The sequence below is a fragment of the Podarcis muralis genome, chromosome 12, assembly GCF_964188315.1.
Source record: "Podarcis muralis chromosome 12, rPodMur119.hap1.1, whole genome shotgun sequence".
NCBI lineage: Eukaryota > Metazoa > Chordata > Lepidosauria > Squamata > Lacertidae > Podarcis > Podarcis muralis.
This window is the reverse complement of record NC_135666.1, coordinates 18,360,461-18,378,527: the sequence shown is the minus strand read 5'-3', so window position 1 is coordinate 18,378,527 and position 18,067 is coordinate 18,360,461. Positions and strand designations below refer to the sequence as shown.

At 42.3% G+C, this 18,067-nt stretch overlaps 1 protein-coding gene across 6 annotated transcripts in view; it reads right to left on the bottom strand.

Annotated features, from left to right (window-relative positions):
• Positions 1 to 8,827: 8,827 nt before the first annotated feature.
• The window catches only part of CUL2 (cullin 2), a 46,087-nt gene continuing 36,847 nt past the window's right edge, over positions 8,828 to 18,067 (bottom strand). For all 6 annotated transcript variants that reach the window (XM_028751327.2, XM_028751326.2, XM_028751324.2 and 3 more), the window contains 5 exons: positions 16,210 to 16,276; positions 14,799 to 15,001; positions 12,644 to 12,745; positions 10,352 to 10,468; positions 8,828 to 9,442 (listed from right to left, as the gene is read on the bottom strand). In XM_028751327.2, coding sequence (XP_028607160.1) covers positions 9,311 to 9,442; positions 10,352 to 10,468; positions 12,644 to 12,745; positions 14,799 to 15,001; positions 16,210 to 16,276 — 621 coding nt within the window. In that variant the 3' untranslated portion in view covers positions 8,828 to 9,310. The remainder of the gene's footprint in view (positions 9,443 to 10,351; positions 10,469 to 12,643; positions 12,746 to 14,798; positions 15,002 to 16,209; positions 16,277 to 18,067) is intronic.

Genomic DNA, 18,067 nt, shown 5'->3' with positions numbered 1-18,067 from the left:
TGGGAGACTAAATTGATCCTGGAAGAGAGAAGGGAACACATTGCAGGCATAAAATAGCCTTCTATATCGCAAGAAGAAAGTGGGATGTTCAGATGAAGAGGAATTGATCCTCTGAAAACGAGGTCAGCATCCAATAATCAGACAGAAAACCTGTGTTGGGCTTCAGCTTTCTCTTTTCCCTTTTAATTGCAACAAATGTGTTGTCCCCTGCAAATTGGCACAAAGTTGTAAATTAAATGTTACACAATGACACCTTTACCTGAAGGAGCTCAAGGTGCAATAAATCAAGGTGCCATATTCCTTTCTATTTTTTAAATCCTCAAAATAAGACTACAAGGCAGATTAACCTGAGAGACTGTGACTGGCTCAGGGTCACTTTCATGGGTGCATGCGGCATTTGAACCCTGGTCTTCCAGATCTCTAACCACTTTGCCACAAAATGGTAGCACACTCCAAATGATCTTGAACTACATCTCCCATCAGTCTCAGCCAGTGTGGCCATTGGTCAGGGACGATAGGAATTGTAATGCAAAATATTTGGAGAGCACCAGGTTGGGGGAGGCTGCTTTAATTGGTTATGACTTTTACTTCCTCTCTCCTGTTTAGCAGCCTTCATATTAGCTACCAAATAAATTGCCATTTTAAATTAATTTTTTAAAGCAGTAAAAAAAGGAAAACCCACCCATGTGGTTTCTTAAGCAGAGTTTCTTAAGAGGAAAATTATCTCCCTCCTCAAGGGCTATTTAGAGAAGATGGTAGTATCAGCTAAGCAGGTCAGCAGGGTGGCGTAGCCCAAAACAGCGTGGCAATTATTAGTTGGCAAGCACTGACAGCTGAATAGGCTCAGGAGACAATGGTGGCAAGTGTGGTTGACAGGAAACTCATTTGCATTGATTTTAAACACAGCGCAAGTCCTACTGTCAATGCAGATGGGAATCGGAAACTATGCCTCATATAATTAACCCCCCACCCTCCATTATTTAAAAGGGCCTTCTTTAATTATTATGGGGTGGTAGAAGCCATGTTAGATTAACAAATGGAGCACATGTCTTTAGGATTTTCAGATGCTGCCACAGAACTCCTACTTCTTGCCCTCTAGGCATATTTCCATATAAATAAGTTCAATTGTAAAGTCAGAAGCCCATGGCAGGCCACTCTGCTGCTAGAGATGAGGTTCACTAGTTTCCAATTGCCTGGAACAAAAACAAATTCAATGATAATGCCATACTGGATTACCTGCGAGGTCTCAACTTCAATTTATTATGTGCCTGTTTACACATTGATAGACTGAAGGCTTGCACTGAAATGTCTAATTCATGCATACAGTCCCATATTTAAATCCTCTGCTTCACTCTAGGGCTTCGGTTAAATCTCTACTTCACAGGGGGTAGATTAAATTAAGAAGAGTAAGTTGAGAGCATTTCATGCAACTAAAGTGCTCCATAGAAGGGAATAACCACAAATCTATGGCACAATGTTATAGAACTATGATGTAGATAACATAATTTTGTTTCGTGTTCAATATTCCTTTTGCTCCCCAAAGTATTAAAATTTACCTCTCTTATATTGTAAAATAATAATAATACTAAAATAGATAGGGCTTCCTCCGAATACTTCAATATGAAAAACAGGCATTTCACAACTCTTGACTGTCAGAACATTATTCCCTCAGACAATTCCTCTGCCCATTGTGGGACATCGCAAAGCATTTCATTTTCAGCCCAGGCTTATTTTATTTCAGACTGTCCAAGCCCTGCCAACTCTGATTTATTTTTATTATTATTACCTGAATTACTCTGTGTCGCAAGGTGCTGAACCTAACAGCACTTTAGAGATGTTCCCACATGAAATCTCCTCACGGAGCTGTCAACAAAGCAAGGCATGTTGGGACCCATTCTTCCCTCCCCATACTCACAAGAACAGCACAAACAAGGGAAGGAGTGGGTTTACTGGCCCTGACAGGCCCACACTCCAGAGCTCCTTCTGGGTGTGAGAATGAGTAAAAAGAGAAACACCCACAGCGCATATTTTTATTTACTGGCGAAGCTCCTCTTCAAATAGGGGATTTTTCCTCTCTAATATCCTAGCGGGCTTTTTTCCCCTTTTTCTTTTAACAACCTCAAGTTTTGTCAATTAACTGAATTAGCCCAGCTGGATCAGATCACAGACCTATGACAGCACATTCACACCATACATTCAAAGCACTTCAGCTGCCTTAAACCAAGAATTATGCCAGCTGCAGGTGATGAGAGTTGTTAGGAGATCCATGTTCCCTGCCCAGAGCTACAATTCCCAGAATTCCCTGGAAAGTGGGAATTAATTGCTAAACTGCTCTGGAAATTGTAACTCGTGAGAGAAGAATGAATATGGGTTTCCTAACAATTCTCAGTACCCTTAACAAACTACAACCCCCAGGATTCTTTGAAGGTAAGCCATGACTGTTATAAAGTACAGTCGTACCTTGGATCCCAAATGCCTTGCGAATCAAACGTTTTGGCTCCCGAACGCCGTAAACCCGGAAGTGAGTGTTCTGGTTTGCGAATGTTCTTTGGAACCCAAACGTCTGATATGGCTTCAGTGGTTTCCGAACATTTTTGAAGTTGAACGGCCTTCTGGAATAGATTCCGTTTGACTTCCGAGATATCACTGTAGTATCCTAGTGCTTCAAATGTATAGTGTAAATGGAGCACCAGTCAAGCCTCCTGTTTCTCCACAGGGGCTGATCAGATGCCTCTGGGAAGCCTACAAGCAGGGCATGAAGGCAATAACCCTCTCTCACTGTTGCGCTGTAGCAACTGGCATTTCTCAAGGACCAGTCAGAGCAGCTGGAAGCGCCTAGCCAGCTGCAACAGGCCTTTAGGTGGCTTGATCTAGGAAGACCATTGTTTCACCGTTTTAGAAGCTATGTCAGAACACACAAAGCTGCACCTTACCGACGTCAGATCTGTGGTGCTTCTGGCTCAGCACAGCCTTCTCCGACTGACAGAGGCTTTTCAGTGTTTCTGGCAAGGCTTCTTTCCAAACCCTATTAACTCAGGGATCCTTTAACCGGAACATGAACTAGGCACACATGCAGCATAAAGTAATTTGGTTGGCCGTTAATTGGAGTGACCATATGCAAAAGAAATGAGATTTCTGAACAATCATTTGACACGTGTTAAGCTATGGGATTTTCTATGTCTCCAAGCAGGGACACGGGTGGCGCTGTGGGTAAAAGCCTCAGCGCCTAGGGCTTGCCGATTGAAAGGTCGGCGGTTCAAATCCCTGCGGCGGGGTGCGCTCCCGCTGCTCGGTCCCAGTGCCTGCCAACCTAGCAGTTCGAAAGCACCCCTGGGTGCAAGTAGATAAATAGGGACCGCTTACTAGCGGGAAGGTAAACGGCGTTTCCGTGTGCAGCTCTGGCTTGCCAGAGCAGCGATGTCACGCTGGCCACGTGACCCGGAAGTGTCTCCGGACAGCGCTGGCCCCCGGCCTCTTGAGTGAGATGGGCGCACAACCCTAGAGTCTGTCAAGACTGGCCCGTACGGGCAGGGATACCTTTACCTTTACCTTTAAGCTATGGGATTTTCTACCACAGGCTGTAGGGATGGCCAGCAACTCAGATAGCTTTAAATGGGGATCAGGTAAGGCTATCAATGGTCATGATTGTCTATATTACTCCCAGTGTCAGCTTACCTCTCTGAATACCAGTTGCTGAGCATCTTAAGGGGGAGAATGCGATGGCACTCATGCCCTACTTATTTGATTATTTTATTTATATGCAGGACCCCAGTCCGCTTTTTTTGCATCTGACCACCCTATGTGGCATACTGCCAAATTAAGGTTCTCCTCAAGTATTCCAATTTGATTACTAGGGCAAAGTATAGGGAGTGAAACAGTGAGGGCCTAGAATGTGGAAAAGGGAACAGCCAAAAGAATGTAAGAACCGTTACCTGGATCAGGCCAAAGATGCATCTAATCAGCATCCTGCTTTCACAGTGGCTAACCAGATGCCTATGGGAAGCCTCCAAGCAGGACATTAGCAAACCAGCACTCTCCCTGCTTGTGATTCCCAACACCTGATATGCAGGAGCAAGAATATAGCTTTATCCTCCATGGTACTGTACATAAAGGTGTGGCATTTCACAATGAATGTGATTCAGCAAACAAACTCTTCAACATCACTAAGCCAAGTTGTGTTTAGCAGATAATGTTATTGACAAACAATGAACATTTAGGATTACACTGAGTTACAGGCTTGAAACAAGACACCATCGCTGGTGCCAAAATAAATTGCAAGGCAATTGCAAAGGGGTCTAACTGCTTCACAGCTGCAGCAGAATGCACTTCAATATTGAAGAAAATAATGGGCACTCAAAAGGCCAATAATTATAGTATTTCTCATTCACTGAATGTGCTGAAAACAGGGTAATCTCAGCTGCCGTCCTCTTAACCTTGTGTTTTTATGCATCCATCCCTCTTGTGATAATTGTCTAAGACGTAATTTCTTTTTCCTCTGCCCCCTCCCTCATGGAAGTTTAACTTCAGCTGCATAGAGAAGTAACAAAATGAAGGAATGGCCTGGGTGTGGGAGATGATAGATGCATTTTTCAATTTGTATTGAAGTATTTTCCTCTCTTAAGGAGATCACCTTTACCACCTTGCCTTACAAAATAATATGTTTATTCACCTTTTGGTACAAACAGGGCTTCCAAAGTAGCTTACAAACGTATTACAACAAGAGAAGAATAGTAAAATTTAGCTGAGAACTTAATAGAAATGTTGAAAAGTCAACCTGGGATCCCAAGCAATAACCATAACTTTGAATTGTTTGAGTTTTATGAATTTTTGTTCATTTTATTGCATGTTGTGGATTGTTTTTGTGCACACTGCTTAGAGTTGTGAATGATTAAGCAACACATAAATGCCTTAAATAAAACAAATAAGAGGAAATGGATCACATACAAAAGAGAACAAAAGTGGACAGACTTCCATAAAATTTGCCTGGTTTAAAATATTGTTGCAAATTTAGAAATAATTGCTGTAATTTAAATAGAAATGCAATCCGTCTCAGCACAGTGAGGAAGCCTCTGGCCAGTGCTGTCTGCTCACGTCAGCTGCCCTGGTCCAGCCCCTATTCTCTTTTCTTAGCAGTTCTTTATCTTCAAACAAGGTTTGGAGCTTCAAATAGAGTATTTCTGAAAATAGAGGACTGTCCTTTGTCAAGTAGGATATATGGTCATCCTAAGCACATACCATCCACGGCATACACACAGTTTGAACAGTGGTCCATGAGTAGGGCAGAGGGCATGAATGTTCAGTCAAGACCTGCAGCTGTTTGAGCATACTGCCTCTCTCATTCTGTCTCTACCTTGCCTATATTGGGAAAAAAGTATTCTTTACTTCAGGCCAAATGTTTTTAAGAGCTGGAGGAATTTCATATTCTTCCATACATTATCTTGTGCAATCTTGGCACACATTTACCCTACATCCTTATCCATTTGTTTAAAATAAAACCTTTCAACGGAGAAGGGAAAGTGTTTGCACACTGCACTGCAATGATGCTTCAAGCACCGGCAAAGTGTGGCACCTCCTGAAATGAAAACTTGACATCCACTTTGCTAGCACAATACAAACTTAATTTAATTCCCGGCTGGTCTAACAGGAGGCCGATGCTCATACCATTTCAATGTGTTCGGGGAAATGTGGTGCTGCAAGAGATGGACATAAAAAGTGGAAGTGTAATAAATAAAAAGGCAATAAAAAAGGAGTAGTTAGCGCTACATTGCTGTTTTCCAGCCAGCCTGATGAAAAATAAAAACATGCTCTAGCAACAGAAAGCACAAGAGAATTTGGGTTATAAAAGTGCCAAGGAGGTTTCGGAGGAGTACAATATATAAATAAAATACCACTGAATTAGACAAATTGGCATCACTTTATACTCTGGAAAGGGTGAGCTATCTAGCTTGCTAACTGTTCCCGTTCCATCCACTTTTCTTTCAAAAGTCACAAGTTCACAGGCTCTCAGGAGATCTGACTAGAGAGGAATGCAGCCGCCATAGAACTGCTTTTTATAAGCAGGTGTACATTCCACAGTACAATGGATTGACTCTGGCCCTTCCATCACAATGAGAAGTATGCACACCACCCCAAACATTTTATACTTGGCTTCAGTGCTCCCTTAAACCTTGACCTCTCAGAAAAGGCAGAGAGGTAGCAAAGCAGAGGGGCAGTCATGCTTTTAAAACAGGAGGCAGAGGTAGTGCTCCAGCAGTGATGTTGCACAGCAAGTAAGAGCAGGGGTGGACAAACAAGGGAACTGTGTTCCATTTCACAGCTTGAGGCAAAATGGGAAGTGTCTCCCTGCCCGGCTGCCTCTGCCAGTGGTGAAGTGGTACAGACATTGGCACCAATTTCTGTTGAGATCTCACTGGAAATCAGCGCTGATGTCAGTTCTGCTTCTCCCCCAGTGGCGGAGGTGGCAGGGTGCCAGTGAGGGTGCTGCCTTGGGGCTTCCGCCACCTGAGATAGTGGTGTCACCCTGCCAAGTGGGTTGGTCTGGGCCAGAAAGTAGTTTGGAATCTGTTGGTAGATCTCAAGGTGATTTGCAGTAGATCAGAAAGTGTTTGACGACACCCCCCCCCCAGTAGTTTCACAATAGCAACCAAAATACCTTCCAAATAAAGCTTGGAGAGTGGAATTGTGTATGACAGGATCTTCAGGTCAGTTTGGGTTGTAAAAATATGCTCCTCGGCTGAACATCCTTGTTCCACAGAGTGCAGAAGCCTGTCAATCATAATGTTCTAGTAAAACCACCAAGCAGAACCTGACATCTGCTCAGGGATAGGAACATGAAGCAAGATATGCATTTCTTACTATTGTATCTTTCGGTCAGATGCCATATAAGAAGGGAAAGGAAAGGATGCTGAAATCCAACCAGCGGTAAACAGGAGAGAAAGGAGAACGACCATTCTGCCAAACTGTACTAAAATGAGCAAAAAGCGCAGCAGCAGCATGCAGCAAGTGCATTACGCTTCCTTGTGCTACTGCTGTGTGGTTTGCAAAAATGCTATTGAATTAGGGGAAGCCAATAATATCAACCTCCTAAGAGTCCAAACATTTTTAGGGGTAGCAACTCGACCACAAGGGCAAGCAGCTAGACCACTAGTTGAATCTGCAAGAACACAATATAGAATTAAAACATCTCCCCTTTCTTCTTCATACCCAGCCTCAAGTTCCCCTTCCTTCCCTTTACCCAGCAGTCAGGTAGCTAAGCCAGAGTCCATGTCAACAATTAAACATGTCCTGTGCTCAAATATTGTTCTAAAAATCTCATGAACAAAAGAGCCCATCTCCTTCCGGGTCCTTCTTGGACTTTATATTATTCTTTCCCAAACGCCTTAATAGCTGGTTGGTGTAACTGCTGCTGCTGCTTGCCCTTGTGGACTCATTTCCCCAGGGCATTAGTGCTATTTAAATTCCACTACACTTTTCACAGCAAGACTTAACAAGTTTCTTGCAGATTAAAATTCATCAAGATGGTATTTTGTACTCTGAGCCAATCCAAAGAATTCATGGCATCTTTATATCTAGCCAATGGTCAGGGATTATGGAAGCTGTAGTCCAAAACATCTAGAGGGCACTAGGATGGGGCAGGCTTGTTTATCCTAGCAAGGATACTTACAATTTGCTAGCAGACAGTGATGCAAGTTCTTAGCTGCTATATGCGGCTCCAGTAGCTTTGTCCCACCCCACCACTGAATGGAAAAAAAGTTTAAAAATTATTATACTGCTATGGTCACTTTTAAAATGTTAAGAAAAAAACCACACTCAGGAATGTGTCTTGAAAGAAATATTGTGCCAATCTTTTGCCATGTTCTACACAAGACTATTTCTTGAAACCTGCTGTTGTTGTACCATGGATGACCCACCTGCGGCAGCTGCTGCTAATTTGAGAAAAGGAATGGAGCACTGTGAGCCTGATAGAAATGATGTGCGGTTGCTGTGAGAAAAACAGGTGGTGCTCCTCCAACAGGGCTTTCTGGTCCCAGCACAATACATTCTGAGTAAGGAGTCCTTCAAGAGCGAGGCACTGTGGGTGAAGTTGCCCTGGAGACCATCTATGCCGCTGCAACTTAGGCAGGATGGTGGCAATTTAATGGTCTCTGACTGGCTCATCGATAAACCAAAAGTGGAACAATAATGGAAAAGATCAAAAGGAGGCTTTTAAGGATTCCTGGATGGGTCAATGTTTAGAACAGGTATTTCAGTTAGGTTTAGGAGCGTCAAAAGAGATGACATACTAAAAGAAATATTTGCTAAAACACCCTTAGGGACATGTTGTACAAAACGCAAATGCATCTGTTTGCAATCCTAATGTAAGTTCAAAGGTTAATCATTTCCCATTGTGCCATTTGCTAGAAAAAGTGCAGCCACAAACAAAGAACTGTTTCCTGGCTCCCTATAACTGGTTCACACACATTAGTCACATGGTTGTGTACTCACACACCCACCCCAATTCTTTTAACACTAGATAAATCGACACAAAGAGCCCTAATCATATTGCAGATGATCAGAATCCCCGTTTCCAGACTTGCACTTCAATGCTGGACAGAGTAACTTGGAATATGAACAACTGCCTTAACATAATAAAACTAACTAGGCCACAATCTCACTGATATGAGATAAACCCCTCTGAGCTTAGTGGGCCTTTGCTTCCAAAGAAAAACACAAAAGCTACATGCAGGTAGCTCTGCGCAGCTGCAGAACCCATGGATGGAAGTGCACAGAGAACATTAATTTAGATGTCCTTCAAAGTTGATTTATTAATTAAAATCAAATCACCACAACATATTCCATTTCTTTATTTATTTGACAAGCAGCAGTATCATGTTCTTTTTACATTTTAATGTAGATACAATTATTATGTTATCTGCCATATTACAATATTTAGTCTGTTTTAACTTTGTCTTTTAAGATACATTAAAAAACATCAACTGCAAACGTGGGGGGCATGGAGGGGGTGGAAGGGGGGAAGCATGGTATCCAACCAAAATTTCCACATTTCAGCAATACTTTACTCATTCTCGTTTAGTAAAGTTTTAAGAAATGTCATAATGACATGAGCTTGGAATATCTATAGGCTTTTCATTTCTTTTCGTTGACGCTCATGACGTGGCACTGGTGATGTTGTAAACAGCAGAAAAAACAGGGGCTGCCAAAGTGACCAATTATGGAGGCACAGCAGGCCTGCTTTCCCCCCCCCCCCACAGGACACACCAAGCAGTGACAGCAATGATCTCCGTACAACCATACCTGCAGGATATTAACCTCATGCTACATAGCTGTACTCATCTGCTGAGGACTGGCTCCGCTCAATGTATTGTTTGTCAATCAGAACTTCAATACACTTCTTAATCATGCTGATACTTGGATTAAACCTAGCTCTTGATTGGCTAATGACCTGAAAGAGAGAGAGACGCTTTATTTAACATACACCTAATTCAAATGAGTTATAAAGCTTCAAAACCAAACCAATGTCACCTTCTGCACATCATTCTAAAAGGGCATACATTCATATTTTTTTCCTGAACTGTGGGATGGTTGACATAATATTGTTTTTCCTCCTTGTGAACAGTCTTGAGCTTTCCACAGAGTATACGGTCGTACCTTAGTTCTTGAACGCCTTGTGACTCGAACATTTTGGCTCCCAAACGCTGCAAACCCAGAAGTAAGTGTTCTGGTTTGCAAACTTTTTTTGGAAGCCAAACGTCCAACGCGGCTTCTGACTGAGTGCAGGAAGCTCCTGCAGCCAATTGGAAGCCGTGCCTTGGTTTTCGAACATTTTTGGAAGTTGAATGGACTTCCAGAACAAATTCCGTTCGAAAACCAAGGTACAACTGTACGTCATGTGGAGAAATGCACGTGTAAACCTGCTGGTAAAAATGAATACTGCTGCAGCTATTTCCATAATCAGCACTGCTGGTAAAATGACTTTTGTGACAACAGAAATTATTGCTGTCAGTTGCTGTTCTGGTGTACCACTCAGTTTACAGCACTTCTCTAGGCAACCTCTCGCTGAAAGCCCAAGCATCTTTTGGGTGCATTATGACACCTCTATGTTGTTTGATTTGCATCTGCTTGGGGATACCTAACATGGCATTTTGTGCCCTACGTTTTGTATTTAAAGTTGACAGTTCTAACACCAGAGTTCCAATGTATATTTAGCATTAGGGGCTTCCAACCTGGCCAAAACCAGCAATAACCAAACCACTGTCCAAGATCTCCTACTACATTCTACAAATTTCCACCAGAACAGAATACGTTACATGTTTTCATCAAGTCCATAACACTGGTCGGCACATGCCCTTACCTCCTGAATAAGAGCATTGTGTCGCAGCAGCTTCCGCGCTTTCATGATACGAACTATAGCAGCTTGAAGATACATTTTTCTATCTTCATCTACAGCGCTTCTGGTTTGCTCCATTTCCTGCAACACACACACACGTATTAACTGATTTATATACCAAGAGACTGATTCAATAGTCTTAACAAGGTATAATTCAGGGGGTTAGCTGTGAAGTTTGCACCGGGAATGCAGTCGTGGAATTGTATGTTCAGGCTGTGCATTGCACTGTGCTTATAGCTAACACTATGGTTTCTGACCTGTGTGTCATCTGGCTGAAGGTGTTTGTGCTGCTTATAGTGTGGGTTACTGCCTGATTGCTGGCTGAGTGAATGCAGTGGGGGTCCCAGGGTCTGCCTTGCTATAACAAGCTTGACACCAAAAGGGTTTGCCACTTTTGAGTCGCATGTCAGGGAGAGACAGGGACAGGGGAGTCCCATACTGTCAGTCAGGATATAGAAGGCACTGTGTGAAACAGGCCTGTGACCCTCAGCTAGGGTGAGAGCCAGGTGGAGGGGAAGTCTGGCTTTGTGGAAGTTGTGAGTGAGAGGCAGGGGGAAGAGAGTGGCTAGGGGATTTAACATCAACTTCTGGCTGTGTAGGATGCATATTCTGAGCTTGCTATTCTGTACTCCAATCTCCAATCTGCATATGGTGTGAATGGTGAAGTGTTAATGCTTCTGGATGGGAAAGATGCTGTCTCCGTTTCAGTGGTGTTGGGCAAGGGAAGGCACATTTTGAGCAGGGGTGGGGGCTGACCACCATCAGGGACAGAGGCCTAGGGATTTGGTCTCCAATCCTTATTTCAGCCCTCTCACTCCATCAGAAGTTACTGGTAGCATATCCACTGTCTCCTCTGGTCCGGTGGTGCTGTTGCTGAATGCTAGATTGGTCCATAATAAAACCATGCTCATGCACAACCTGACTGTGCATAACTAGGGGATCAAGGTGGGGGTGTTGCTATTGTCCATAAGAGCAACATCTCCTTGGCCAGGAAGCCTCTTGATCTTGGGATGGGCTCAGAGGGTCTGCATCTGGTATTGGGCCAGAAAGACAGGGGTGCTGCTGGTCTACTAAATATCCCTGATCAGGCTTGCTAAAGTAGTCTCTGAGGAGGACCCTAAAATGATAATCTTGGGTGATCTCCATATCCACATGGAGGCTGCTGTCAGGCCAGCTAGAGACTTCATGACATCCATGACAACCATGGGTCTCTCTCATACGGCCATTGGTCCAACACACCAGGCAGGGCACACTCTTGATGTAGCAGGAGTGCAAGGCACTTCCTTGTCATGGTCAGACCCGTCAGTATCTGGTTAAGCTTGGGCGGACACTGACAATTCTCCCCTGTAAGAATGGTGGGCCTGTTCAGATGGCCTGCCCTCAGAGGCGTGATGGAGCTGGAGCAGTTCCTTCAAGGAGTTCTAGACCAGGGTTTTCCAACTTCCCAGCATCCCTGATCACTGGCCCTGCTAGTTAGGGATGGTGGCAGTTATTGTCCAATAACAGCTAGAGACCCAAGTTTGGGAAACTCTGTTCTAGACTATGGACCAGGCCGGAGAAGACTGGACCACAAGTGGCTAGTCTCGCTCTGAAGCCAACCGAACACTGGAAAGAATTCACAATCATGCTTGCCATGTGGAAGTGTGGACTGTGAATAAAGCTCTTTTTGCAGTTTGCATTATGTCCTCTAGTAGCCAGCCAGCTGAGTAATTATGGAAGGTCCAGAGGTTACTGACTCCCAGCTATCGGCCAGTTGCAATATCCGGTTTTTGGAGAAGGTGGTGGATCAATTGGATCAGTGAAGTAATAAGACTAATTTGATAAAGTTTTGTTTATTATGCAACTGAGATTCAAGAAATATTAATTCTTAGCTTATCTAGTTATCTGCCATGACACATGGTTGAAAGGAATGACATTCCTAGTTCAAATGTTTTATTTTTCAAGCTGTAATCACTGTGAACAAGTTGGAATGACTAATGCTGTTAGCTGTAAAGGACTGATGAGACTTAGAGCAATTCGGTAAATTGGAAATTCCCAATTTAATCCACACTTCTCAATTTGAAGCCCAGTTTGCACTGGATCTCCTAGAAAATGCCTTGCTGTCTATACTAGCAACCTCATTGCAATGATCTTGCTTGCCTCCCATTAACTCTTTCTACTTCTAACACCAAAAAGTTAGCAGTTTTAAAAATAGGTTTCAGTTTTATACTATTCATGCAATTCAACCTCGTTCATATCAAAGAAGTTAATACTTGCCTGCGGTGTATCTTTTTGCATTGATGTAGTGATTTTAAATTTTGTCCGTTTACTGCTGAAGTTCATATTTAATGAAAAAGTAGACTCTGCTTCTACATCTTCCTGCAATGAGAAAAGCATGTGTATTTCACACACAAATGATGCCAAACACATTAACAGCTTGTCTGTTTCCCCAAGAACAGTGAACAGCTTGCATGAAAAATATCTAGAGTTACATATGGCTTACATCTTCGCTGTTGAAATATAAACATATTGCTATTTTTTTTCTTCAATTTGGCAGGTCTGAATTATTTAACTTCCCTATGGAGCAGTTTGGCAACTCAAGGCACTCAAGATAATGCATTTTACATATATGATTGTTTTTAAAACGAGCCCAGTGTAATTGTTCCACTACGCTGAACACAAAAATGCCTAATGTTGTTAACAAGATTGAAATATAGCAAGAACAATTACTGGAAAATAATTAGAACATGTTTTAGTCTATCAATCCTGTGACATTCCTGGGGAAAGTTAGAAAGTGCACTTCCTAGTCCTCTTAAATTGAATTACAAAAAGGCACTGAGGAAAAATGGACCATTTCTTACAGATAATCTCATTTCAGCCTATGGGGATAGATATAGCTTTAAGAACATGAGTTTGTTGCACTGCTCAAGGATTAGGTTTGTAATAACTGTCTACCGCCTTGTCTAGGAGACCCTCAGTCAGGAATGTTCTGGGTAAGCTGTACTTCAGGATGTTCTTTTTGCTAACTATGGAAACTCAACTCCCCTCAGATGCACAGGAAACAGGCACACACAGCACTCCAAGCTTCAGTACTTTAGGTGGGGCCCAGTGAGATTTTTGTCCATTTTGAGGAGTAAAATTTCAAGTCATTTTTACCAACTGTTTCTGAAAGAACACCGAGCTTCAAAAGCAGTTTGCAAAGCGGCATGGGTGCTGGTATTAGAGAGTTGACGTGGGTGGCGCTGTGGTCTAAACCACTAAGCCTCTTGGGCTTGCCGATCGGAAGGTCGGCAGTTTGAATCTGCACAATGGGGTGAGCTCCCGTTGCTCTGTCCCAGCTTCTGACAACCTAGCAGTTTGAAGGCATATCAGTGCCAGGAGATAGGTACCGCTGTGGCAGGAAGGTAAATGGCATTTCCATGTGCTCTGGCACTTGTCACCGTGTCCCGTTGCACCAGAAGCAGTTTAGTCATGCTGGCCACATGACCCAGAAAGCTATCTGTGGACAAACACCGGCTCTCTCAGCCTGGAAAAGTGAGATGAGTGCCACACCCCATAGTCTCCTTTGATGGGACTTAATCATCCAGGGGTCCTTTACCTTTACCTTACTTGAGAGGCATGAAGTTCAAGGTTTTTAGACAGGTGTAACTTGCATTGTTCTCATGGACAGTGTGTTAGAATTCCTGCTCCACAATTGCAGTTATGGGATTGTTGTCTTTCACATGACGTGGTATGTTTTGATTCCACGAAGTGGGAAGTGATGGAGACAGGATATTTGTGTTACTGTGTTCCATGAAGTGGGACTATTGTCCTTTGTTCTTTCTCTTTGCTGTCTGATGCTAGAGAGAGACGGAGCCATGTTGCAGTGCTCCATGTGTGTTTATACATAAATAAAGTAGATTAGCCAAAATGCTGAGGTCTGTTACGCAAGCTGCCAAGACTCTGCGGATCCCTAAGTGTGCCGATGTCTGTTGGCATCGGTCGCTGTGATGTTTGGGCAGAAGAAAGCTTTTGAAGCTCCCAAACGAAAGACCAGGAGGGAGAGAACATGCTAGTTGGGCATGTGTCCCTGCCAGGGTCCTACTGAAGTGTAGGACAAGTTCCTGACACAGTGTTCCAAAACCACATAAAAATGTGGCCGATCTGAAATTCTATAAGCAAAAGATGAGGAACCTGTGGCTCTCCAGATGTTGATGGACGACTCCAACTCCCATCACCCCCAGCTAGAATGGTCAAAGGTCAGCGATGATGGGAGCTGCAGTTCATCAACATCTGGGGAAGCACAGGTTGCCCTCCATTGCTATACAAGCTGTGGGCGATAGTGACAGAAGGCAATGCTTCATCTCCCCCATAAAACAAACACAAAACACTTACAAATGTCCAGTAAGCGGAGACAGAAGCAAATACATTCTATGTCCCTTTGGCGACGTACCTTCTCAGAGTCATGGTTGATCATTTTGACATCAAGTAACGACTTGATCGTTTTTGTCAATTCCTTCTCATTCATCTGCGTACTGTCTTGAAGTTCTCTATAACTGACAGTTTCACTGTTGTTGAAGGCAAGCAGCACTGCCATTTGGTATGTTGTAACCATGGCTACATATGGTTTGCACAAATAATTCATTTTAACTTCACCTGCAAATCAACGATGCATTTCATGAACAGGTTTAGCTCACATTACAAATTTTAAAAATGGCACTCTCCTTCAACCTGGGGGCAGGCATGGAGAAGCCCAAGGCCTGGTGGTTAACCGAACCAAGCATGCAGAGAAGAAATGAGCTAAGGGTTTTACTAACTGGTCCTCTCAGTGAAAGAAATGACTCAAATAAAGCATGTTTCTGTACACAGCTGGGATACTGAGGTATATAAAAATTATGCACAGTGTGAGAAAGTGGATAGCAAGACATTTTTCTCCTTCTCTCATAATACTAGGCCCCAATATGGCTGAATGTTCGAAGATTCAGGTTAGACAAAAGAACAAACGTCTTCACACAGCGTAGTTAAACAATGGAATTTACTCTCACAAGCAGCAGCGCTGGCCACCTATTTGACAAATTCATGGAAATTAAGGTTATCAGTGGCTACTGGCCATGATGGCTATTTACTACCTATACTGCCAGAGGCAATGTGCCTCTGAATACCAGCTGGTGGGAAAGGTAAATGGGCAAAATATTGTGGAGCTTAGGTTGTGTTTGCTAACTTCCCATGGGCATCTAGTTGGTCACTGTAAGAACAGGATACTGGTCCGAATGAGCTGCCAGTCTGATTCAGTGGGGCTATTCTTATATTCTTTCATTTAGTGTAGTCATATCCACATCCATTACCCCCCAATCCTGTCTCCCGGTGTCTGCATTAATTTGTTCCTTGCACACACACTTCCATAATGCCCTTCTGTCCCAGCTTTCCAGGTCTTGCTAACAAGGACCTTAAATTGTTCCAGCTCAAAGCACTGTTGAAGAATCAAACTATGCCGAGTTGCCTGTATAATCAAATTGAATCTTATGCTAACATTTTACTTTTTTCAACCTATACTAATAACTGGGTGTTTTCCAAAAGGCTGTCTCGAAATACAACTCATTTCTGGAGAACACTCTGTTAATATCGCAAAGATACAATCTGTAAAGCTATAAATCCTACAGGCAAGCTTCAAAGGAGATGAAATTAAGATACCTATTAGTGCTAAATCAGCACAACGATATTAACAATGTCAACGCAAGTAATTTTAAGAGGGTTTTTAAAAATTTACTAATCTTCCAAAGGATTTATGGGTTCCAATAATAAAAAACTAGCATTAGCATATTAGAGGTTTCCAGAAGGTAAAAAGCATGCCCACTTATTTTTACCTGTGCAGAGATAATGAAGCCAGGTGAGTTTCCTCCCACTGAAATGCTGACTGTAAAATAATTCAAACTGTAAAACAAAATCATTCTTTGGGTCAAATATTTTAAGAGATTAAGTCCTCAGCCAAATACCTCAAGACAAAGAATTCTGGTTAGTGCAGAGCTTAGAATAATAATACAATGAACCTTCTTCAAATGTCAGCTATAATGCAACATATGCTTGTAAACTCATGAAGCAAAAACATCCAATCACAAAGAAAGTGCAAACACAGAATCATGGAATTGTAAAGTTGGAAGGAACCCTGAGGATCATCTAGTCCAACCCCCTGCATTGCAAGAATATTTATTAAGAGTTTAACATTTTAATCATCCTACTCCCCATCCGAATACAACATTTTAACCACTGTAGAACTGGGTTGTGTGTGTGTGTGTGTGTGTGTTGCATCGCTACCAGCACTCAATGATCTCTGAAAGATCACCTCCTTTCCTACAGACCCTCTTGGGTGTTAAATTCAGCATAGTATGCTGGAGACATGAATCTTTACTCTGGCTTTTGACACTATGCATTTTCAGGACCTTCTTTTGACTAATCTGTTTTAACTATTTTTTAATATTGAAGTTTAAATTGCTGTAATCTGCCCTGGGACCTGATGGTGATGGGCGGATAATACAGTTTAATAAGAAGAAGAATAATTACTATTATTACTGCCAACTTTAATTAGTACAATTATTGACATGTACCTTTAACTGGATCTATTAGCATTTCACTGCAGAATATACCTTATTTATTTATTAATAGCTAATCACTTTATATAGATTTTTAATATGACCAGCCACCACCCTGTGAAGAAAGTAACTAGCTCCTTAAGACACACATGAAGCAATTTCAAGCAAGCAACTTGAGAGGCAGGCAGTTCCCGCTCTTCTTAAAGCTTAGACTTGCTGGGCGACTGACAGTGTTTCTCAGGAAATGTGTGTTGGTAACTCCTGAGCACCCCATTGAGTCCCTCTTGGAAGACAGCAAAAAGGTCACTAGAGGAGCCAGCAAATCAGGCTTTGTTTAAGGGTCCCTTAACTCTAAGAGTTAGCTTCAAAAGCTGCTAGGTAAGCTCTAAATTCAGAGCAAGTCATGGATAAGAGAACTACAAAAGTATTCCTAGTTCCTTTCTTTCCCCCTTACTTTGAGCTAACTAACTATACAGCAGTATCTTCAGAGATGGTAGAATGTAATACCACACACTAGTCTATTTCCTAAGAGGGTTAAATCATATTATTGAAACCGGCCACAGAATCTTTAAACACCACAACAGAACTGTGAACGTTCTGTCTTTTGTTAAAGGAGGAATTGGGAGAAAAGCCTGCAATTCTTCAAGCAAATCCAAAGAATGCCTCATGCTATACTAAAGGATATACTAAAAGATAAACCAAAATATTAATAATTCACTAATGATAATTAATAAAGGTTTATTATTGGAATTAAGCACTAGATATTCATGAAAGTCAAATGTACACGTTAACTATTCAAGTAATAGCCTTCAGAACTGTATTTCATATCTTTCCTATTAAGAAACATTTATCACTCATTACTTACATTAATTGCTCATTAAATAAAACTGATAGCTACAGTGGAGATTGCTAATACAACATCAAAAAACCCCGGTCTAATTTAATTCACAAGCCTCAGGGGTTAGAATTTATTGGGGCCATCTCCCACTGACACAAGGAGGTTCATAAAAAGAAAAAGCACAGGAGACTTTCCATTTCAGAGCCTCCCCTTTTCCTTTGAAGCCTGTCTGAAGCCAGCTCAGAAAAAGGCAAACTCCATCTAAATTCTAAGTACATTAGTTAATTTTGTCTGATC